This window comes from Biomphalaria glabrata, chromosome 18 (genome assembly GCF_947242115.1).
Source record: "Biomphalaria glabrata chromosome 18, xgBioGlab47.1, whole genome shotgun sequence".
Classification (NCBI taxonomy): domain Eukaryota; kingdom Metazoa; phylum Mollusca; class Gastropoda; family Planorbidae; genus Biomphalaria; species Biomphalaria glabrata.
Genome location: NC_074728.1, coordinates 6,786,913 through 6,811,119, shown reverse-complemented (window position 1 = coordinate 6,811,119; position 24,207 = coordinate 6,786,913). Strand labels below are relative to the sequence as shown.

At 37.0% G+C, this 24,207-nt stretch overlaps 1 protein-coding gene across 6 annotated transcripts in view; it reads left to right on the top strand.

The window, feature by feature from the left end:
• The window catches only part of LOC106067685 (atrial natriuretic peptide receptor 1-like), a 486,432-nt gene that overhangs the window by 360,025 nt on the left and 102,200 nt on the right, over positions 1-24,207 (top strand). Inside the window, exon 2 of one of the 6 annotated variants that reach the window (XM_056016968.1) lies at positions 10,924-11,909. The exons of 3 other annotated variants lie outside the window; for them this stretch is intronic. In XM_056016968.1, coding sequence (XP_055872943.1) covers positions 11,168-11,909 — 742 coding nt within the window. In that variant the 5' untranslated portion in view covers positions 10,924-11,167. Of the gene's footprint in view, positions 1-10,923; positions 11,910-17,474; positions 18,499-24,207 lie in introns of all 6 variants that reach the window. 2 more of the 6 variants (XM_056016967.1, XM_056016966.1) reach the window with 2 other exon arrangements.

Below are 24,207 nucleotides of genomic sequence, written 5' to 3'. Positions count from 1 at the left end.
TGTTTCTGTTTCTTTCTTATTCTGTATGTCTTTTCCTTCCCTCTCTCTCTCTCTCTCTCTCTCTCTCTCTCTCTCTCTCTGTTTTTCTCTGTCTGTCTCTTTTATTATTTATGCATCTTTTTTTTTTCATTTCGATTTCTTTGCCGCCTCTTCTTTTCTCCTGGTACTGTTCCCTGAAGGAAGTTCTTTGCAACCCCAGAGGACCTTGTGTTATCGCCATTCAGTTTTAGTTGTTTTTTTTAAAGTAGTAAGCAGGTCCTAAAGGGATCCAATCGCTTTACTTATCCTGTCTCTAATCTCTTCGTTGGAATACTATAGTTGTTCTTATTAAGCAGAATTAAAATTTCAGGTGTACAATTCAAATCAGTTGTCTTTGCTGTTTAAGAACATCCGCTTCAGGTAGAACGGTTTTTATCGTATGGGTTTTTTCCCAGCGTGTTGAATCAGGAAATTGTTCTATCTTTGTATTATTTTTTTTCCCTTGCTGTCACATTAGCTTATTTAGAAAAAGAAAAGTGTTTATTTTGACTTGTTTTTCCATGCCTCCGGAGTCGGCATGTACATTTTCCAGACATTGATAAGCTAGAATGTACGCAGAGCTAATCTAGGTAAAAGGGAAGGGGTGGATGAGAGACAATGTTGGTGGGGAGTCTGGGCTGAATCCATTCTCGTGTTGCAAAACTTAAATAAACATTGGAAGAAATGAGGTGTGTCGTTCCGCATTTTTTTTATCAGAGTCAGATATTTTTTTTTCGTGCAGATATTTTTAGGCTAACTTAAACTAGACTATATTCTTTTTCCTAAGACTAAAGTAAAAGTCCCTTTTTTTTTACATTAAATCTATTCAAGCCATATTTTCATGGCGAGCGGAACCTGGTCGCTGTTCTCAAAAACGGCCCTACCGATTTTTCTAGAAATTTAACAGTTGATGTATATCGCTGAAAAAAAAAGAATTATTAGCTCGTTGGCCGCTCGGTGAAAAGTCTAGTTTGACCGTTGTCATTTTAAAAAAGTCAAACATGAAATACATTTAAATTTGGCTAGAGATCTAGATCTAGGTCTATTCCCAACATCGAATTTGAAAGGACTATCGCGTTCTTTAATTATGTGACTCTCGCTTTCGGAAATTTCCGATTGTAAGGCTTTTCTAACTGAAGATTTTCATAAATTAATGTGAAGGAAAACTTTGCGCATCTAGGTCTAGATCTCAATGTTTATCATTGGATTAGTATAAAGTGTACTAGATCTATACTTTCGCTTAACCCTTAAAGTGCTGAGCTGTTTTACAATGAGTGCATACAAAATGGAATTACAATTCTTATGTTTAGAGGCTAAACTACCACACTCGTTGTAAGGGTTAACACACGTATTTGATAACTATTCTGCGATTTTAAAAAAAAATGGAAGTAAGTCATAAACAGCAAGTTTATGTTGTTTTTTTTGGTTTATCCAATTTTAAGGAATACAAAAATAAATTCCTGTGGGGAGGGGCGTTACAACTTTCAAGCGGAAATAAGCTAGACCTAAACGATCTAACAAACAATGAAAGAGAAATATGGGGGAGAAAGAAGTAAACGATAAAGGCAGAGAGAGAACTAGAGAAAGAGAGAGAGAGAGAGAGGAAAAAAGAGAGGAGAGAATAAAGAAAAAGAGAGAACTATACGTTTGTATAACCATGACATAATCCTTGTGAACCCTTTTTAACGCCTAAAATCAAAAACTTATTTTTGTAAACTTTTTGTATTGTAACTATTTCACTGTTCAATAGAAATAAATAGAATTATAGCTTTTATATAGCGCTACTTTTATGATTATAGCATGCTCAGAGCGCTATGGTCCAATCTCATTTGTGGACCAGTGGGGATGGAGTATCAGGGAGAGGTTTTTCCGTGCTGCTTTTAGACGCTCAGCAAACACAACTCTGCTCGAGTTGGGTGCTCTAACCTCAAACCCCTTTCTTAGGTAGCCAAGCCAATCCAAGTTTAAGTGTATTCAACCTCTCGACCACGCTTTCCACCATTATATATATATTTTTTTTTAAATGTTTATATACACTTCCATTTAAATGCATAACACGCATTGTAAAAGTATTAAATGTACATTGTGCTGGACACATAGTACCATCATGAGCTTTGTCATTTGACACGCTCGTACAGTCTCTGTGTTATCTCGGTCAAACATTTAAAAAAGCTATCAAACACTTCTGTTCCGCCACTTATAAATACATCTATGAAAACTTTTAATAATTTCTAAATGAATAAGAAAAATAGTAACCATTTTTGTTTTATTCTGTTCAATATTTGAATACCGCTCTAAGGCTACTGGTACCAACGTTAATGATGGACCAAGTGGTCATCTGATAGCCAACTAGTGGACAATAAGATCGAAACTGTCGCCTTCGGGTCGTTTACCTTGATGTTAACCCAATCTTTGATTATCGTCCATTAGTTGACCATAGTTTGACCACTGTCCTCCTCAACACTTCCACTTCGAATGTCTGAGGTCCAGTTCGGGAAGTTGATTGTGTCCAGGAAAGGGCTATCTAATGACAGGGTTAATGGAGTCCAGAGTAGTTCAACTATTGATGAATATGCGATTCTTCTACAATACATCTTAGTCAGATTGTATAGAAGTGTCTACAGTACATCTTATTCACCTTGTGTAAAAGTGTCTAATACATCGTAGTCACCTAGTATAAACGTGTCTACAATACATCTTAGTCACCTTGTATAAAAGTGTCTATAATACGTCCTAGTCACCTTGTGTAAAAGTGTCTAATACATTTTAGTCACCTAGTATGAAAGTGTTTATAAAATGCATTCTAGCCACCTTGTATAAAAGTCTCTACTATTCATTTCAGTCTTCTAAATGTAGTATGTAGTTCTATGTACGAATTTAAAGCCGGGTATTTTTGACCAAGATTTATTCTAATGTTGGGTGGAAATGGATTGGTGGGTAATTAGATGTGTCAGGTTTATATATATATCTATATTATAAAGTAGAATGTGAGGGGTATGTATGTATGTATGTTACTTATAGACATCAAAACCGCTTGACCAATCTTGATAAAACTAGGCAGGAATGTTCCTTGGGTACCAACTTAGACCTTAGTGAATGTATTGTAGCCCTAAAACAAATGTAAGACCCTCAAAAAAAAAAAAGTTGTCCGACTCTATTACAGCTATAGTATTTTATGGATCTAGGCCATGTCTACAATGTTGACATGAGAAAAGATAGAAAGGATTTAGACCTAGATCTAATTTTAAGAAATACACTTTGCGAAGATAGTTTTTTACTTTGACACATGAAAAGACAAAAGAAGATCCATTGATTTCATTATATAATAAAATTAACCTTCAATTTTGTGTTTCAAAAGCATTTTTTACATTAATTATTTCCTTATATCTGTGATTACAGATTTCCTGACGAACATTCTTTCATTAGACAATTCCGTAATGAATCGCGTACTAAATATTAATTCGTTTAATTGTTTACTTTATAATCCCATCCCTAGATCTAAAACTCTAATTCAACTCTAAGATGATAAAACTTCTCTTCGAACAGATAGTTTTATACTTTAACACATAAACATATTAATTAAAGTCCATTCATTTCATATTTTGATCAAATAAACATTCAAATTTGGTTTTCTAAAGCTACATTCGTTTACGAAAGCTGCGAAGCCGAGTTGAGATAGGCCTAGATCTATATTCATTCATGAATCGCGTACTAAACATTATTTCGTTTAATTGTTCACTTTATAATCCCATTCATTTAACAAAGCTATCGCTCTTTTCGTTTTTAATAGATAAGAATGTATCGACTTCCTTCGGGTAAACCCGTTTTCTCAAAACTAATTTTATTTTCGTAGCGAAACAGAAATAACGTGAAAGGATCATTAGCTACGTTTAACATACATCTAAATCCAATCCACTAGATTATCCAAAAGCATTTTTTACATAAATTAGTTCCTGATATCTACAGATTTCCCGGCGAACATTCTTTCATTAGACATTACCAAATGGTTACACATTAACACATCTCTCTTCTGAGGTCTGAGTCTATTCCTAGGCCTAGGTCTAAAACTCTTACTGAACTCTAAGATGATAAAACTTCTTTTCGCAAAGATAGTTTTATGCTTTAACACATAAACATACTAATTATTGTCCATTCATTTGATATTTTAATCAAATTAACATTCAAATTTGTTTTTCTAAAGCATTTCTAATACATTCGTTCGCTGTTCGCTAAAGCTGCGTAGCCGTGTTGAGATAGGCCTATATTCATTCATGAAAAAAAGTTCACGCATGCGCAGCACAGAACTCTAAATTAGTGTAGATTTAGATCTACGTCTACCTCAAGATCTACTTTATACTTTATTCACATGAACATACAAAATTTAGTCTATTCATCTCAAATTTTAATCAAATATATGTAGGCCTACAAGCAAATGTTTTAATTTGAAAAAAAAATGGATTTAAGCCTATTAGCTATTTTGATTTGATAGCTTCATTCACACTATTTTTACATTGACACATTCGCTTTACTTATTAAATTATTATTTCGTTTAATTGTTTACAAAACACTCTCAGTGACTATATCGAAAGTAATGCGCAAATAAAGACCCGCGGGTCGCGGGTAACATATGTCTAGTATATATATAATTGTCAATCGGAAATAAACTAAACATAAAGATCTAATGAAAAATTAAAGAGAGAGAGAGAGAGAGAGAAGTAAATAAAAATACAGAGAAAGAGAGAGAGAGAATATGTATGAATAGATTTAACAAAAAAAAACATCATTTGCAAATTACCGCTGTTTGACGTATCCCCCTACCCCCACCTCTACTACCTCTTGGGTCTAGTAGGTAGATTCAAAGAGTGTAGTTCTCAAACTGTATTTAAAAGAAAAAGGATTCCCAGAGGTGTCTCTCTGCTTTCTGACTTTATTAACGTAATGACAAAATATGTTGGTCCCTTTATTTTAAAATGTTGCCAAATCTGTCGATCTAACAGTGGTTCAAGCAATCACTAGAATCTATATTTGTATCGATCAAATCTTTGATAATCTGACACAGTACTTTGCCGTAGGGAAATTACAGAAGTACTTTTTTTTTTCTTTATTTGTAGTTTATTGCTTTACGCAAGACTGAGTTCATGAAACAAACAAAAAAACAAAAAAAAAAACAAGTTCCACAAAATTGAATATTATTAGAGTTTCCCCAAGGCTACGACTAATAAAAGACAGAGAAATTGAGAGAGTGAGAGAGAGAGAGAGATGAAAGAAAGAGAGTTACAGAGAGAGGGAGAGAAAAAGAGTAAGAGAGAAAAGTGCGAAAGATGGAGAAAAAAAAAAGAAAGGATAGAGAGAAGATAGAGAGAGGGGAAAAGATCGAGATAAAGAAACAGAGTGAGAAATATAGAGATAGTTAAAAAGAGAAAGAAATGAAAGATACAGAGAGAGTAAGAGAGAACGATAGAGAATGAGAGAAAAACTCATAGAAAGGGAGTTAGAAAGAAAGAAAGAAAGAATGAGTGAGAACGAGAAAAAATGAGAGAAAGAGGTTGTCAATCTGTTTGTCATTATATGGATAGTTCGTTATACTCGTATTTCCAAACAAAACAAAACATTAAATACATTTTCAAAGGTCGGGAAGTTAAAAGAGGTGTCTTTTATTTAGTCACAGCCCTTCATATCTGATTTCACAGCCAACATCAGATCTAAGTCTCATGTCTTGGGCCTTCGTTGCAGTTTGTTCTCTAGGGCAACGAATATTAAGTCTATAACTTGCAAAATCCAAAAATTTTAAAATTACCAATTTTCTCAGGTGTCGGAATTATCAACATACCTAATCATATTGATAATCAAAAGTGATAATCATATCATATAATCATATTGGTAACCCCGGTAAATGTATGAAGAGACGACAACAGACAGAATAAGACAGGCTGAATCAATATAGGAGGGGGCCCTAATCTGCGCTTTAGGCCTAGAGCCCGTAAAAAGCCTAACAGTGGTGCTGGGACATTAGACAGCATGATTATATCTGACTAAACCTATAGCTTTCCTAATTTACATGTCTCTACCATCTGGCCAGCCACAGATAACTCTTTAACTTCACACGTTTAGGTTGTCTTTCTTTGTTTTATCTATGTGACTTTAAAATTCCGACATGAAATAATTAAAAAAAAAGTTCCTCTTTCAAATCTTGTGGTCAATAGGGCAGATGTTTCTGTGGAATACGGTTAGCGAGGGTGTCATCTGGCCAGCACCACGACCAACCGCCTTTACTAATGTCAGAGCTAATTAGAGCTGTGTGGACTCAGAGGTGCCCAAGGAGCACGAAATTTAAAATCTCAGTCTTCACCAGGATTCGAACCCAGGACCCCCGGTCCGGAAGCCAAGCTCTTTACCGCTCAGCCACCGTGCCTCCTCACACATGAAATGCATTCGAAAAATTAACAATTTAATTACATTTATATCTCTTCCATTACCTTCATTTACAATAATTACTTAGAGACATGCTTGTAAATACATATACAAAATGTATCGATGATTTTACATTAGACCTGGCAGTTGATGGAAAGTACATTTCATTCTATGAATAACTCTAGGTTAACATTCTTGAAACTAGTTCCAAAGATTTCTTTTTCCCTTGGTGACAGAACTTTCAAACTACTGAACAGGAAAAGTTTACTTTACTGGATCTGAATAGACGTTCGTCTTAATCGGTAAATACACCCTTAATGCGCCCCTCCCCCACCCTCTCCCTCACCTCGCCTCCCTTTTTCTTTTCGTGGCCAGTATATTTCAAGCGGTCATCGGCTGGTCACTTGTCATGAAGTGACCAGAGAACTTTGGCCCCCTGGCTGTCATCAAATCACATTACGTCGTACTTAAGGTGGGGCCCTGACTATTTCAATATTGATCCCGTCTATCTAAGAAAAGAGAATCGATTCCGCCCTTCACGTGCTGGCACCGATGGCTAGCCACGCAATGTACAATGCGATAGCGCCAGGAGCCTTATACCTTGAATGGAGGATCAACAAAAGTACAGGATCTTTTTAAAAATATACTAAGGAGCTGTGATTCTATAAGTATTATAGTATTTAATGTAGCTTTATACTTTGATCTTTTCTATGAAATATATGTAGGGTGAACATCAAGGTGCGTGCAATGTATGGTTCGAAGAAAATGGGGTCTCGATAGTATAAGTTCCTAAAAGCTTAGCTCTAATCATCTGCCTGAATGATGATTTTCCGCTGCTCGGAATGCTGGCAAATTGCTCAACCACAGACCCTTTTTTGCTGCAACTTCTGGATCCTATCCGGGCTCTTAAAACGGGGCTGACTTCGACAGTTTCTGTAGACGTTCAACATTCCAAAGTCCTGACATGCTCTAAGAACAAGATTTAGGTCGATTAGTTATTGTAATATTTATAATACACTACACTTATACACTATATCAGTGACTATATCTGTGATACGCAAGTGAAGACCCGCGGGCCGCGTGTAATATCTGGCTAGTGGATTATAAGCCCCGTAGCTGTCCGAGGTTGATAGGTATGTGGGTATTGTTGTAGCGCCGATGTCTCGACGAAGTTCTAATGCGTAAACTCATCTGCCTATATAGCTCATGTCCTTTATCCGAAGCTTCCCAACTATCATACCAATGTGCGAGGGATAAGACACTCTCGTACGTGTAGGGTGCATCACCTACCAGTACGTTCGGACCGCGGTTTTCTCTAAAAATCCCGCTGTGACCAATACATTTTCTTACTTCTATTGCACTCTGGTGACGAAAACGTTGTCGGCCGGGTCGTGTTTAAACAGTGATGGCACCATAAAAAAAATCTGTAATGACAAGTATAATGACAATAAGGAAACGTTGAAAGTATAGTATGGTTTAGCTCTCTCCAGCGTACAGATAATTGGCCCGCTTCGGAATGTCGAACGCAACGGAGCAAGGAAATTGAGTCTGACGAAGCAATTAGCTGCGATAATGGTTTGTGTTTTCTTGCAGTGGTCGAATGTCGTAAACATTGGTTCACATTGAACTGGAAAACCAACAATGCTTGACATCTGGACACGGTGTGCAAGAAGATTACGTCTCTTGAATTACGTCGACAACTTAATATGTAGTGAGACTACGCAGCAATGTGTATAGTGTATAGGCAAGTGAGATTACGCTGTAATGTGTATAGGCAAGTGAGCCGAGACCAATCTATAACGAATGGTCTCGAGTTAGCCTACGTAAAATAAATGTATGGAGCTTTGTTAGGTGCACGTCTAATTTTTAAAATAATTTGGTGGTTTATTTGTCTACTGAGTGGGCTAGTTTATTATAAGGTCGTGTTGTACTTGAGGTTTAAAAGCTTTTTTTTTTGTTTCTTTAAAGTTGCTCGAGGACTCGTTTAGTTAAGTTTAAAGAGACTGAGAGAAAGAGAGAGAGACGGGGAGGAGGTGGGAGGAAGAGCGATAGAGAGCGAGAGAAAGAGTCAAAGGGGAAGAGACAAATGAAAAGAGTGAAAGAGAGTCGAGAATAAAATGAAGAAAGAGAATAGAACAGAAAAGAGAGAGAGAGAGAGAAAGATTAGGGAGCAAAGTTATATCGTAGTATCCATCCCTCTCTCTTCCCCCCCCCTCTCTCTCTCACTTTCTCTCATACATACATGCATAAACAGAAAGAGAGAGAGAGATTTAAGTAGCTGATGTTCATAAAAATCAATTGAGAACTATTAAAATAGTGGAAGCCAGGGATACGTTCTGAACCGTACTAATTTGTTACTAGCCGTCTGACTGATAGTCTCTCTGTCTATCTTTCTCCCCCCCCCCCACCTCCCTCCTTTTACGTCCCATTTTCTTTCAGAAAAAAAAAGAACAAAAGAAAACAAACACAAATCATTCAGTTGTCTCCCCTAGCGAAACCAATACTTTTTCAATATTTTTCACTTCGCTAAATGGAAGTACACTACATGTTAAAATTTTAAAAATCTCCGAATCTATATACTTTTTGAGGAGAAATGCAGATTTTATATTTTATTTATTTATTATTTATTTAATACATTAAAACATAACATGTCCTTAAATCTAGTAGAACATAACAAGCCCCCCCGCCCCTTTTCTAAAAAAAAAAGAAATAAAAATTCACAATGTTTACACGAAAACATAACGTTATGGGTTGCTCTATTCACAAAACAAAAGATCGATACCAGTCAGTTACATTTAGCCCACATAAGGACAAAGTGACAGCTCCGAATTTCGCACGCCAACAACTACAGTGACCTGTTTAACCTGCAATTTTCTTCGGACGTGACATTTTTTTTTTACTTCATGTCCAAATTTTTCTACCAAGCGTTTTATGTTATTGCATAAAACAGAAATAGTACCACCTACGTTTAGGTCATCTCAAACGATTGTACAAGAAAGGGTCTTTATGTTATTGCATAAAACAGAAAAAGTACCACCTACGTTGAGGTCATCTCAAAAGATTGTACATGAAAGGGTCTCCTACTTTTACAGTTATAGAAGGTAGATTTCCGAGAGGCTTTAGAGAGTGGAAGGGGTTGCCTGAATCAGCCAGGAAAACCAATGATTTAGTGGAGCTCACGTTTCTAATTAAAATGATGCGGAAGATCAGCACATGGATACATCATGGATTTCATTATCGTGTTTTTCAAAGGAGCGTCTGTGATTTATTCAATAGTAAAAATAATAAAATCACTTCATTTTAAGACATTCCATGACAGAGCACTACATTAAAGTAGTGTTAATGTTGCTGGTTGTTGATGTTACCGTGAGCTCACGTACTTGGTAGTTTAGATGGTAACTTGATGACGATATAACTAAACAGAACAAACAGATTTAGATAAAACAGTATAGTAAAAAAAAAACACAAACTATTTATTTGAAAAGAAGGGGCACAGTCCAACGTGGCTAGATCTAAAACAAGTCTTGTCCTAAATGAAATGAGTCTCTGCAATTCTTCCGTCTCCAAGCTGTTTCCGTTCAAAGTTTTTTAATGTACCGTGACGTCGATAAAGGAAATCCCCGATTAGTCCCGACAACTTTGCGTTCAACTTATAGAGTCATTACATTTTTCTTCTTCCCTTTTATTAAAAAAAATAATAATTGTAAATCTGTTTTAGATAGGCTTAAACACTATCACCTAGCTGTCATGTCTTACAATTTACATGGCCAAATTTGGGAATAGACAACACAACAGTAATTATACGAAATAAAACAATGCATAAGACAAAGCATAATTTAGAAATGCAAAAGCACAACAAAATTAATTACTAAGAAAATAAAACAACACAAAAATCAAAGACACATTTCTTATTCCATATGCTAGGACTAATTCCTACTAGTGCTCCTACTTCATTGGTGCCATTATAGCAGCAATATAGCATGGAACGGGTAGCCTTAATCAGCCAGGAACACCAACGACTTGCTTAGCAGAGTTGAAGTTTCTAATTAGCATGCAAGACAAGATTAATACATGGATATGCATGGGACTTAATTATCTTCACTTGGAAAGGAACCTCCTGTACATTAGGAGGCCACACATTGTATGTCTAATCTAATAACACTGAATAGTTTATTAGGACTTGTTGCTACTTTAATTTTTAGTCTTCTGTGCTGAAGCGTCTCTAAATCTGTCTGTCTGTCTGTCTGTCTGTCTGTCTGTCTGTCTGTCTGTCTATCTATCTATCTATCTATCTATCTATCTATCTATCTATCTATCTATCTATCTATCTATCTATTTTTTGTCTGTTTGTCTCTCAATCTCTTTTTGTCGATCTCTCTCTCTCTCTCTCTCTCTCTCTCTCTCTCTTTCTCTAACTATTTTTGTCTACTATCTAGACCCACTACTGCTAATCAATATGAATGAAATTATATAATAAATATGAGTTTTCAATAGTTCAGTAACTGTGTATGAACAGAATTAATGACATGGTACATATAACATAAGTATGTAGTAAAAAAAAAAAAAACAGTCAACGATTAATTCTGCATCGGCGCCATTATATAGAACAACGATGATTAGCAATATATTCCAACTTTTCATTTTGGAACCTAGACATTCCAGATACAGTCTATCATGAATACAAACACACAATAACGGTACCACGAGGAAGCTATGAGTCCAAGCTAACGCATAAGAAATGCATCCCCTCTATGTTGCACTGAGATGTCTTCTCTTAGTGTTGGCGTTTACTGCTTTTGTGGAGGCCCAAGGCCGGCCCCGACGAAGGTTTCCCGTCAGATTTGCAGTCATCTTGCCGTCGGAGTACAACAATCCGGAATTCAAAACACTTCCGTTCTCCTTAGAGAAAGTCCTCCCAGCGTTGAACCTCTCCCTGGAACGAATCCGGAAGTACTTGCCTCAAGCCGAGTTCGTATTAAACGCGGAGGACTCCCGGTGCGTTTACTACATCGGGCCCTTGAAGTATGTTTATATGTACATGGACGGCAAGGTGGACGTCTTTATAGGCCCCGTGTACATGTACAGTCTGGCCCAGGCTGCGCGTTACAGCGCTCATTTCAAGGTGCCGTCCCTGTCGGTCACTGGGTATCAGGAGCGATTTCTCCTTCAGAGAAAAGTCGAATTCTACACGCTGACCACAGTGACCGGAAACTACGGGAAACTGACGTATTTCTTTGACGCCATTTTCACGCGGTTCCGATTCAAGAACATGGGCATCATCTTCCAAGAAGCTACCAAATCGAACTTGAAGTGTGCAGGGGAGGTAAACGTGGACCAATGCTTACAGATTATGTTCCCTTTGTTCCGCCACTTCCGGAATAAAAATTTCACAAAGATGACCCAGTATAGCAGGATTTTAAAAAACTCCTCCATGTCGGACTATGAGATGGTGCTGAAGAAGAGAGAGAGAGACTCACGGAGTAAGTACCCAAAAACAGAAAATCGCAGGCAAAGAGACTTTGAATGCCTAAAGAAAAAAAACAATACATAAAGTGTATAAGCTATCGAACTAACTAACCGCGATTAGGTAAATGCAGATACAACAGTGATAGCACGTGATTTAGGGTTTAATCAAGCGTTTAACGATGGCGAACGAGGCTTGAATAGAAATTTAAGTGGACTCTAAAAAAACAATAATATCTAAACAATAAAATAATAGCATAAAGAAATATATTATGGACACTAAAAGTATAATGCATATCAAAGAAATAAATTTGATTTTATGTCAAAGCTATTCAAAGTCTCTTCGCCATCGAGATCAGAAAATAAGTGATAATCGTTTTTATGTTAATCTCAATCTGTGTGTGTCCTATAACTTCTGCTATATTAGTAATAATGCCTCTCCAATTATGTGTTTTAATTTTACTCACTTTTTTTTCTTTCTCTCTCTCTCTCTCTCTCTTTCTCTTCCTCCCACTCTTTTTCTCTAGCTCTTTTCGATTATTTTTTTTCTGATTCTAATTATTTAATAGCATTTTGTTTCCAAATATTTATTTCTGTTATATTTCTTCCTGTTTTGAAAAGTTATCTACATTCAGTTTATACCATTTTTACCTTTACCTATCCTTTAGACTGTTTGACCGTTGGGGCACCACGCAAGATTTGTCTACCATCTTTCTCCATTCCTCTCTGTTTCCTGTCATAAACAGAACCTCTTTCAATGGCAGGCCCGTCCATTCTTAACTGTGAATAGACCTTGCTTTTAATGACTTAACTGCATAAAATTTAGCTCTTGTGATATGAATGGAGAGTCACCCTTGAAGGATTACGGGCACGACATGGCCTGAATAGTGCCAATGTGCCGAAAACTCAAAACTCGAACTCTCCCGTTCATTCTTTTATATTGTCTTCCCATCGCTGTCTCTGTCTGCCTCCTCTTCTTTTTCCTGGTACTGTTCCCAGGTGGAAAGTCTTTGTGAAACCCGAAGACCTTGCAATAGGGCCATAGATTTTTAGCTTGCCTTTTTTTTTAATATGAAATTTAGAACCTCATCATGGGGTCCAATCGCTGCAGTAAACCTTGTCTCCAATCTCTTGGTTTGTGATGCGGTCTTTAAATGTGATACCTAGGATCCTTCTGTAGCATCTCAGTTCCATTGCTAGGATACTCCTACTGCTAGATCACACTTATGTTATGATTACAGTACAAAAAATTGTACCATTTATTTATTTTTTTCCCATCAAAGTGAAATTTCGCAATAAACTCGTGCTGTGAAGCAACATATTGTATCAAAATTTCACTAAGATCACTTTATAAGATGTTTCATTGCATGAATTGTTACCGTATATGGAAAGAAGAGATAGTTTTGGTCGGTAACCCCTTTTCCATTTATTTAGAGGTTACTTATTGATCTAGATCCACATATTATATTTATGTTTGATCGTTTGCTGTTAAAAATGTCAGCTCATTACGTTGTCTTGCCTATAACGCAAATGTCGTGGGTTCTATCCCCATACAGGGTATTTTTTTTTATCTCTATATTTTTCAATGCCCCATTGAGCTTTATGGATAAATGCTGAAATATCTATACCACCATCAGCTTAAAAAAATAATAGAAAGCCTATGGATAATAACAAAGAGATAGAGTTTTAATACGCGGTGGTTTCACTTCTTCTTCTTCTTCTTGAAACTGTCAGCTGGAGTTGAGCCTTCGGCTCTTGGAACTCTAGGCCAGCAAAAGTGAACAAGAGCTCCATCTCACCGGCCTGAATGAGAACAGTGTACACTGTTCTGTCTGGCGGGGTGTCAGACTCGCGGCCAGAGACCGCGTGCACAGGGACCCCCGCCATTTTCCTTTTCTATACCAGGCTAACCGTGCAGGACACGCCATTTATGTAACGGCCCCTTGAGGAACGGCGCCTGGATTGTGACAAGGTTGTGGGAGCTTTTTTACAACTCCGCACAGTGCAATGAGGATCCTCTCGCACCCCCCTTAGGCACTCTTGTTTTGCTACTCTTTAACATAATCGTTTCCTCCTACGATCATTTCCACCCGGGCGCCACTATGAGGCAGGGTAGCATGCCCGGGGAAGTTTCACTTATAAGAAATAAAAATGAATTTAAAAAAAGGAAGCTTCTATTATGTTGTGTCTCATATATAGTGAGTTATTTATCATATATCTATATTAATTGGAATTGGTACAAATTTCTTAGAAAAGAAATATGAATATGTAGTTTACTATTGTTATGGAGTATGTGTGCGTCTGTGTTTCTATGGTGACGGTGGGAAGAGGTTAGCGATTGGTTGTGAATGATGCAAAATAAGCGGCACTATCGTCTGCGGTCTCAGGTAGGACAGACGACTCCAGAACGCCAGACTGAAAACGTGTTTTTGCGAGTTAGATTTTGTTCCAAATGACATTTTATATTATTATTAAACTGTATTTATATGCATCTCAAGTTAAATTTGTCTATATATTGTAATAAAAGTTATATTTAGTTTTATTCACACAAAAAGTTACTTAAGTTATTTCTAACTAGACATATGTTACCCGCGACCCGCGGGTCTTTATTTGCGCATTACTGTCGATATAGTCACTGAGAGTGTTTGTAAACAATTAAACGAAATAATAATGTAATAAGTAAAGCGAATGTGTCAATGTAAAAATAGTGTGAATGAAGCTATCAGATCAAAATAGCTAATAGGGGAAAATCCATTTTTTTTTAAATTAAAACATTTGCTTTTGAATAATCTAGTGGATTGGATTTAGATGTATGTTAAACGTAGCTAATGATCCTTTCACGTTATTTCTCTTTCCCTACGAAAATAAAATTAGTTTTGCGAAAATGGTTTACCCGAAGTCGATACATTCTTATCTATTAAAAACGAAAAGAGCGATAGCTTTGTTAAATAAATGGGATTATTAAGTGAACAATTAAACGAAATAATTTTTAGTACGCGATTCATGAATGAATATAGATCTAGGCCTATCTCAACTCGGCTTCGCAGCTTTCGTGAGCGAATGTAGCTTTAGAAAACCAAATTTTAATATTTATTTGATCAAAATATGAAATGAATGGACTTTAATTAATATATTTATGTGTTAAAGTATAAAACTATCTGTGCGAAGAGAAGTTTTATCATCTTAGAGTTGGATTAGAGTTTTAGATCTAGGGATGGTATTATAAAGTGAACAATTAAACGAAATTATATTTAGTACGCGATTCATGAATGAATATAGATCTAGGCCTATCTCAACTCGGTTTCGCAGCTTTCGTAGGCGAATGTAGCTTTAGAAAACCAAATTTGAATGTTTATTTGATCAAAATATGAAATGAATGGACTTTAATTAATATGTTTATGTGTTAAAGTATAAAACTATATGTGCGAAGAGAAGTTTTATCATCTTAGAGTTGAATTAGAGTTTTAGATCAAGGGATGGGATTATAAAGTAAACAATTAAACGAATTAATATTTAGTACGCGATTCATTACTGAATTGTCTAATGAAAGAATGTTCGTCAGGAAATCTGTAATCACAGATATAAGGAACTAATTAATGTAAAAAATGCTTTTGAAACACAAAATTGAAGGTTAATTTTATTATATAATGAAATCAATGGATCTTCTTTTGTCTTTTCATGTGTCAAAGTAAAAAACTATCTGCGCAAAGTGTATTTCTTAAAATTAGATCTAGGTCTAAATCCTTTCTATCTTTTCTCATGTCAACATTGTAGACATGGCCTAGATCCATAAAATACTATAGCTGTAATAGAGTCGGACAACTTTATTTTTTTTTGAGGGTCTTAAGTTTGTTTTAGGGCTACAATACATACACTACGGTCTAAGTTGGTACCCAAGGAACATTCCTGCCTAGTTTTATCAAGATTGGTCAAGCGGTTTTGATGTCTATAAGTAACATACATACATACATACATACATACATACCCCTCACATTCTACTTTATAATATAGATTATACAAGTTAAGTTATAATACTCTCACAGCGGCTTAGTTGTGTACCAGCAGTTTGGTGCTACAAGTCAATGATCGTTAACAACTATACTCACCTTCTTCCCTTATTAATTGGCTTAATGTGTTGGACTTTGATCGGTCGACCATTTGTCTTCATTCCTCTCTGTCTTTAGTAGTCTCTTTAGAATCTCTTTTAATGATAAGCCCGTGCATTGTATTTAATGCTGTCTTCCCATTGCCTTTTCCTAAGTTCCTAGGTACTGTTCTCTCCGGAAAGGTTTTTGGCGAGCCCTGTGTATTATTTGAATATAATAAGGGAAGAAATTCGGTGTTTAATTTTATCTTTATCATTTTGACTTAGCAAGTGATGATTCTTAAAGTTGCAATATTTTGTTGCTTTTACTAGTGCTCTCTTAGGCCCGGGCGTTGTTCAGGTGGGTTTTTATGTTACTTTCACACTCCCGAAAGTAAAAGATTTAATAGCGTAGCGCAGACGTCAAGATATCGTCTGCTAGTGTCTGTATTCACGTCTGCACGTTCGGGGTATTCCATTTGCTGAGTAGTCCATTCATTCATGTTTCCATTCTCTCATAGTTGTCTTTCTCTCTCTCACTCTCCCCCCCCTACTCTCTCTGTCTCTCTCCCTCTCTCTCTTTTACTCTCTCTTTCCATCTCTCTCACTCTTTCCCTCATACTTTTCGTCTTTGACTCCATCTCTCTTTATCTCTCTCCTTCATCTCTCTCTCCTCTCTCTCCTTTCATCCCCTTACGCTCTCTCTCTCTCTCTATCTCTCGCTCTTTCCACCTGTATCTTACCTTTATCCCACCATTTCTATTTCTATCCCACTATCTATGACCCGGTATATGGTGTTATATTGGAATTACTGGATTCTTGAGAAGATAAAACAAATAATGTAAAGTATTCAGCAGTTCAACTATCGTTCTAATCTGTGTATAAATCTCTTTCTCTCCTTCTCTTTCTCTCTCTCTTTCTCTTCCTCTCTCTCTTTCTCTTCCTCTCTCTCTTTCTCTGCCTCTTTCTCTCTCCCTCTTTCTCTGCATCTTTCTCTCTCTCTTTCTCTTCCTCTTTCTCTTTCTCTTTTTCTGCCTCTTTCTCTCTCTCCCTCTATTGTTAGCACGCTATCGATTCCTTCCTCTCTTAAATACACTCTCTCTCACATTTGGTTACCTCCCTTTCGCTTTCTATTTCTTTAGTATACACTTTTTTCTCTATTTTTTTAAATCTTTTTGTGTCTTTTTCTCTCTCTCTTTCTTCAAATAGATGTCTTGTTAAAATTAAAAGAAGACTTTTTTGTCATAAATTTCCTATTCAAAGTTTCATGGACTAGGCGCCGTCACAACTGGGTTTTTTTTTCATACACGGGGTTGCAGCTTTAAAACAACTGACTTCCCACGTCCGCAATGAGCTTTCAAACTATTTCATTGAATTATAAAATCAAAAAGTGCTGGTCAGAATATTAGATATAACTTCTTTCATTTTTTTTATTTAAAGAAAGACTTACAAACTTAAAAGACCAATTATTTTTTTCATATGTACTTGTATTCATTAGTCTACACTAGCAAGATAGTCGAAGCTACAATAAGATGTTAACATTCACTTTTCATGTCACGACAGCATGGGGTTAGAAACACCACTACAGTGAGAAGCGGCTTAAAACTATTCAAAATCAAAATGTAATAAATATCTATACATACTTATAAATAATTTCGACAGGCTACGGCAAAAGAACACAACTCTCTACTTTTTTTTAATGTCAAGAACGCGGTACTAATGGTAAAGTATTTCCAAGCCGAGTTGAACTTCAAAGCATGTACCCATGTCATTCTTAAGAATCACCTGCAGATCATCGCCAAGGCATTACAGAATTTCATCTCAAAATAAAACATTTTACGGGCCAGAATGTTTTCCAAGTTTTCGGATATTTTACTGGATTTTCCTGGTGATATTTCTAATCCTGTTCATGCCCCTGGAGTTGACGTCGGAGCCACGTATTAAGAGTTTAAACGTTAGTGTCTTGCTTCCTTTGAAAAGCAGCGAACATTTCAACGAGAAATGGGATATGAGGCTAGTCTTCAGCTCCATAAGGCAAGCGTTTGAGACCAAGTCGCGGGATCTCTTGCCCGGACTTCAGGTGTCCTTCCACGAAAAGGACTCGGAATGCTCCGTGTGGTACGCCCCCCTCCAGGCCACTCAGCTTTACATTGAGAAACACATCAACGTGTTCTTCGGCCCCATCTGCCCGCACGCCATGAACCACATCGTCCCGCTGTCCAGCCACGTGTGGAACATCCCGGTCATCAGTGCCGGAGGGTACCCGTTGGAGTACGACAATAAGGTGGAGTACTCCGCCCTGACCCGCGTCTCGTTCTCCTCTTCGCAGCTGTCCAGGGCGATGAAACCCTTCTACTCGGCCTTTAACTGGACAAAGATCGGCTACGTCACGGACATGGACCACACGTCGCTCTGCTACCACACTCTGTACCCTCACTTTTTAGTGAACCCGATCTTTAACGCCGCCCTTTCATTGGAAACAATACAGGAGATTTTGCAGAGGGCAAGTCTAGTCGTAAGAAGTAAGTTGTCTTGATAATTATTTCTAAGAACCTCTTTGCTGAAATTATCAAGTGTCTATAAATAGTATTGGATATTAAACTGTATTAACGCCCTTATCAAAAAGTTATTATAAGAGTCACGTCTTTGTCTTTAAATAGTTGATTATAAAAACTGTACTAGCTCCCTGACAGAAAAAATAATAATTGTTAAGAGTCGCGTCTATAAATAGTATTTATAATAACCGTGTTATCTCCCTTACTTGAGGTCCCAACTATGAGATTCCAAAACGTTCACATTCTTTTTCTTATCTTATTATTTAAAGACGTTCCACCTCAATAGCCTAAGACTAATTACTTCCAACGTGTATCAATGTGTTAATCTAGTCCTGCGTGTTAAGGAGAGACTAAATCATTGGTTTCCCTGGCTGATTTAAACAACCCCTTTCAACACTTTATTGGCACCATGGAAGAAGAAGAACTTGCACAAATCTGTCCCGGCTTATGGAAAAAGAAATTTGCCTTTACCTTTGTGTCTTTCTGAGTATAGATGGATGGATAGATTGATCCCGGCAAAATAAAATCTCATTATTATCCTCTAATGTGCTTCATTCACTCGCGACGTACCAGCGATGTACTGAAAGTGTATGGGACTTCCATCATTCTAAGTAACATATACTGTCTTGTAGACCATGGACAACAAATGTTTTCCTCCTGTCAATAAGCCATATTAACCAACCACCAAAATCATTTCTCTTGCCTAACTAGTCATTTTCAAAACTACTCTATCTCAGCCATTATGAACTAATTATAGCCTTAAGATATTATTGCCCCCAACGAATCTGAGCCACAACTAATCATTAGCTCAACTAATCATAGAAAGTAGTAGCAAAGTTTCCCTTTCAGACCTTGTGGTCTATAGGGCAGATGATGTAAAGGCCATCTGATTCTGTCGCCTACGGTTAAGGAGGGTGTCATGTGGCCAGCACAACGACCAACCATATTTACTTTCCCGTAGCTAATGTCAGGTACCCATTAGAGCTGGGTGGACTCAGAGGCGCCCAAAGATTCCAAAATTAAAAATCCCAGACTTCAACAGGATTTGAACCCGGAACGCCCGGTTCGGAAGGCAAGCGTTTTACCGCTCAGCTCCCGCACCTCACCAACTAATCATTCCTCAACTAATCATAACAAAAAATTATCAGTGCCCTAATTGAGCAATAACTAAGGAGAGCCCTAACTATTGCCTCAGTTAATCAATAGTCTTAACTTATTTGTTTTCAACTACACTCCGAGCATTTTAGGTGGTGACGTCATGACCTGCGAAAGTTTGACCTCCTTCGAATTAATCTGATCTTTCGGATGCCGAGTCAGCCCCGTGTTGGCGTGCTAAGCCTTGATACTGGGCCTGACCTGTGGCCGTAAGATAAAAAGATTAACTGACCACTGGAGGTAAAAATTAAGCCAAGACAAAAATTGTCTTCATAAAGACAATCTGTCCAATGTTTTAGCTCTTGAAGATTTTAGTCACTTAGTATTAATTTATTCTTTACTCTTAACAACTTAACTCATAAACATGTGCATATAGTTATAAACTATATATATATTATAGATATAGATATATGGGTCCGGGGGGGGGCGGTGGCCGAGTGGTTAAGCGCTTGACTTCTAAATCTCGGTGAAGTCTGGGATTTTGAATTTTGGGATTTTTAGGCGGCCCCCGAGTCCACCCAAGTCTACTTGGTACCGACATTCGTTTGGGAAAGTAAAGGCAGTTGGTCGTTATGCTGGGCACATGCTCGTAATCCCTTGGCTATAGAAACAGATAATCTTAACATGATCTGCCTCATAGATCGCATGGTCTGAAAGATAAACTTTACTTTTTGTTTGATATATATATATATTTTAAATACAATCATATAATATTTGAAAATAGTATGATTTTGAAAATGCGCATCAACTCTTTACATTAAAACTAGTCATACGGAATTCATTACTTCCGTACTAAAAAATCGATTTGGCCAAATATGCCGGTTCTGTTATTCCAACGATGGAATGGTGTGGTTAATACAGCTCGGTATTTCAAGATCTAATAGCATGACGACCGTGGCATATCTATTAATTAAATAAAACACTAAAATTCTTCATATGCAAATCACGAATAGGTTAAACACATACTATAAACACATAATAACTTAATTTCAATAATAGATTCACAAAAAGTATTTAACATGAAGCTTGAAACTTATTAATATAATGACCCTGATATAAGCTTATCTCCCCCTTCTATGATTGCTCAGACAAAAACATTAAGAATAGGAAGTAAAATACATTAAATAACTTTTCATTTCCAGTAAGTTCTCCAAACTTCTGTTTAAAAACTTAAATTTTCTAGAATAAATTGTCTAAATAAACTTCATGTTTACACATTTTCTGAGACCTTGACGCGTACATCACTTGACAGATAATTATAACATTTAAAAAAAAACTAACAATATAAAAATATAACACGGCACTGACATAAACTTAACGATCTGTGTAAAGATCACATTGTACCATTTAACCGTCTGATAATACTCCCCATTCAGTATTGATAAAAAGGTTTGAAATAAGAGAAATAGACAAAATGTCAGAATCAAAGTCCGTACAAAAATAAACCAAACAAAAAAAATGACACTGGTCCACAGAGAGTCTTATGGCAAATGTTGACCTCAGGGCGTTCTTTAAAAGTTGAATTTCTTTCATCACTTGAAAATTCAAAATAAAATAATTTTCGCTGTATTACTTTCATAGAATGACTCGAGGCTCGCTGGACATCAATCTAAATGCTGGCAGTACGATACTATAGAGTGTTTGACTAGTTCACAGAGAAACGTGACATTTAATATACTTACTGACTGAAGTATTCAGACTACAAGAAACCTGTTAAAAGACTTTGAAGTTCAAGATAAAATAAGCAATTATGTTTTATATCGACAACACATTTATAGATCCATATTGTCACAGTTAGATGAAAACGAATGTATGTACTTATTCCGTAGTCTGGGACACACACATACAAGTTCTCTTTCTTTTCAAGTGTCATTCAGGCAAGAAGTGCTAGTGACATGAAGTGGCTAGAAAAAATCAATGATTTAACTTTTTTTAAAAACTCTTATTGACGCATGCGACTAAACTTGTAGATTGTACTACTAAAATACCTAACACCCTTTAATTTTTCGATAATGAAATGTCCATGTATGTAAGAAGATAAGAAAGTAGGTGTGGGATAAGATAATGTGGATAATCTTATAACTGGATAAACTTTAATGTAAAGAGAAAAGAAAAATGTTTATGTTCTATCCATTGTCATCATTCAAACTGTTCTGTCCCGTGTTGGTTTTACGGTATCTACAGTATGACGCTTAAAAGAGGGCATGAGAGAGATGGAGTGAGAGATGGAGAGTGGGATGGAGAGAGAGAGAGGGAGAGAGATAGAAAGAGAGATGGAAAGAGAGATGGAAAGAGAATTGTAGAGAGAGATGGAGAGAGAGATGGAAAGAGAAATAGACAGATGGAGAGAGAGAGGGAGATGGAGAGTGAGAGGGAGAAAGAGATAGAGAAAAAGATGGAGAGAGAGAAGGAGATGGGGAGGGAGATGGAGAGGGGGGGGGAGAGATGGAGAGAGAGATGGAGAGAGAGAGACGGAGATGGAGATGGAGATGGAGAGAGATATGGAGAGAGAGATGGAGAGGGAGATGGAGAGAGATATGGAGAGAGATGGAGGGAGAGGGAGATGGACAGAGAGATGGAGACAGAGATGAGGAGAGAGATGGAGAGAGATAGAGAGACAGATGGAGAGAGAGAGAGAGGGAGGGAGAGGGAAATGGAGAGAGAGATAGAGAAACAGATGGTGAGACAGATGGAGAGAGGGATGGAGAGAAAGATAAAGAGACAGAAGGAGAGAGAGGGAGATGGAGAGAAAGATAGAGAGACAGATGGAGAGAGAGATGGAGAGAGATTGAGAGACAGTTGGAGAGAGAAAGAGAGAGGGAGATGGAGCGAGAGATGGAGAGAGAGATGGAGAGAAAGATAGAGAGACAGATGGTGAGAGAGAGAGGGAGATAGAGAGGGAGATGGAGAGAGAGATGGAGAGAGAGATGGAGAGAAAGATGGAGAGAGAGAGGGAGATGGAGAGAGAGATGGAGAGACAGATGGAGAGAGAGAGAGAGAGGGAGATGGAGAGCGAGATGGAGAGAGAGATGGAGAGAGAGATGGAGAGTGAGATCGAGAGAGATGGAGAGAGAGATGGAGAGAGAGATGCAGAGAGAGATGGAGAGGGAGATGGAGAGAGAGATGGAGAGACAGATGGAGAGAGAGATGCAGAGAGAGATGCAGAGAGAGATGAAGAGAGAGATGGAGAGAGAGATGGAGAGAGAGAGATGGAGAGACAGATGGAGAGAGAGAGGGATGAGGAGGAAAACGAAAGAACAATGTGGTCTGGAAGTAGAATGAGAAAATGTTCGACTGACGGTGTTTGGATCGTTTCTTTATATGTTCGGTTGAAACAAAACTTTACAAAGATCATTTTTTCTTACAATTTTGCATTATAGATAACAGCACATTGTAAGCAACAAAATAAACTCTCACTGTTCATTTAAGTTTTACAAACATTTGAAAGATGGATTGTATTGAATGTCTCAATTGCTAAGAGAATAAAAGAGTTCTTGGGTTTATTGTTGCGACCAGTGTCTTATATCTTCAATGTGATAGTACAATATTTCTATATTGTTTCTAATTCTGTGCAAGAATGCAAAACAAAACAAAACCAAACATATTTTGTGATCGATCGCTAAGATTTCTGTTTATTTATTTCTTGGCAATGCTTCTTACATTAATTGTTGAAAAAAAACAGAATCACACGCCGGAGATAACAGTAATAATTTGTTAATTCACTGAAGAAACATCTGTATTCTCTCAAAACGTCTTTAATAAACTTCTTCAGATTACATAAACAATCAATCCAATAACAACTTGACTTAATTCTTCATAAAACAAAAACATAAAGATAAAACAACAACTTCAACTAGTATTATTAGTATAGCTTTTATATAGCGCTACTGTCATGCTTATGGGCGCTTTTGGTCCAATCTCATTTGTGGACCAGTGGGGGGGAGGATGTATCTAGGAGTTGGTTTTCCGTGCTGCCTTTAGTCGCTCAGTAAACACAACTCTGCCCGAGTCGGGTGTCGAACCTTCTAGCCAAGTTCAAGCGCTGGCCTCTCGACCACGCTTCCCACAACTTCAACTTCAACTAAAGTAGCTTCAACTAATGGACTCTCAAGTACTCATACTAATACAAGACCGTTACTAAGCAAAGACATAATTGCAGGCACAGAAACTTGGCTACATCCTGAAATTTATAATGCAGAAATTTTCAATAGTAATTATGAAATTTTTAGAAAAGATAGGGCTGATAATCATGGAGGAGTTCTTTTAGCAATAAAAAACACTCTTATAGCAGAAGAAATTACCTTACCTAACTCAAAAAATATAGAATCAACATTTTGTAAAATTAATACCACCTCAACATCCCTAATAATAGGCAGCATTTACAGACCACCAAATTCTAGTTTAGAATACATGCAGGAACTATGTAATCAGATTACGACACTTAAAGAGACAAATAAAAATGCAGTTTTTTGGATTATGGGTGATTTCAACCTACCTGATATAAATTGGAAAACACTAACC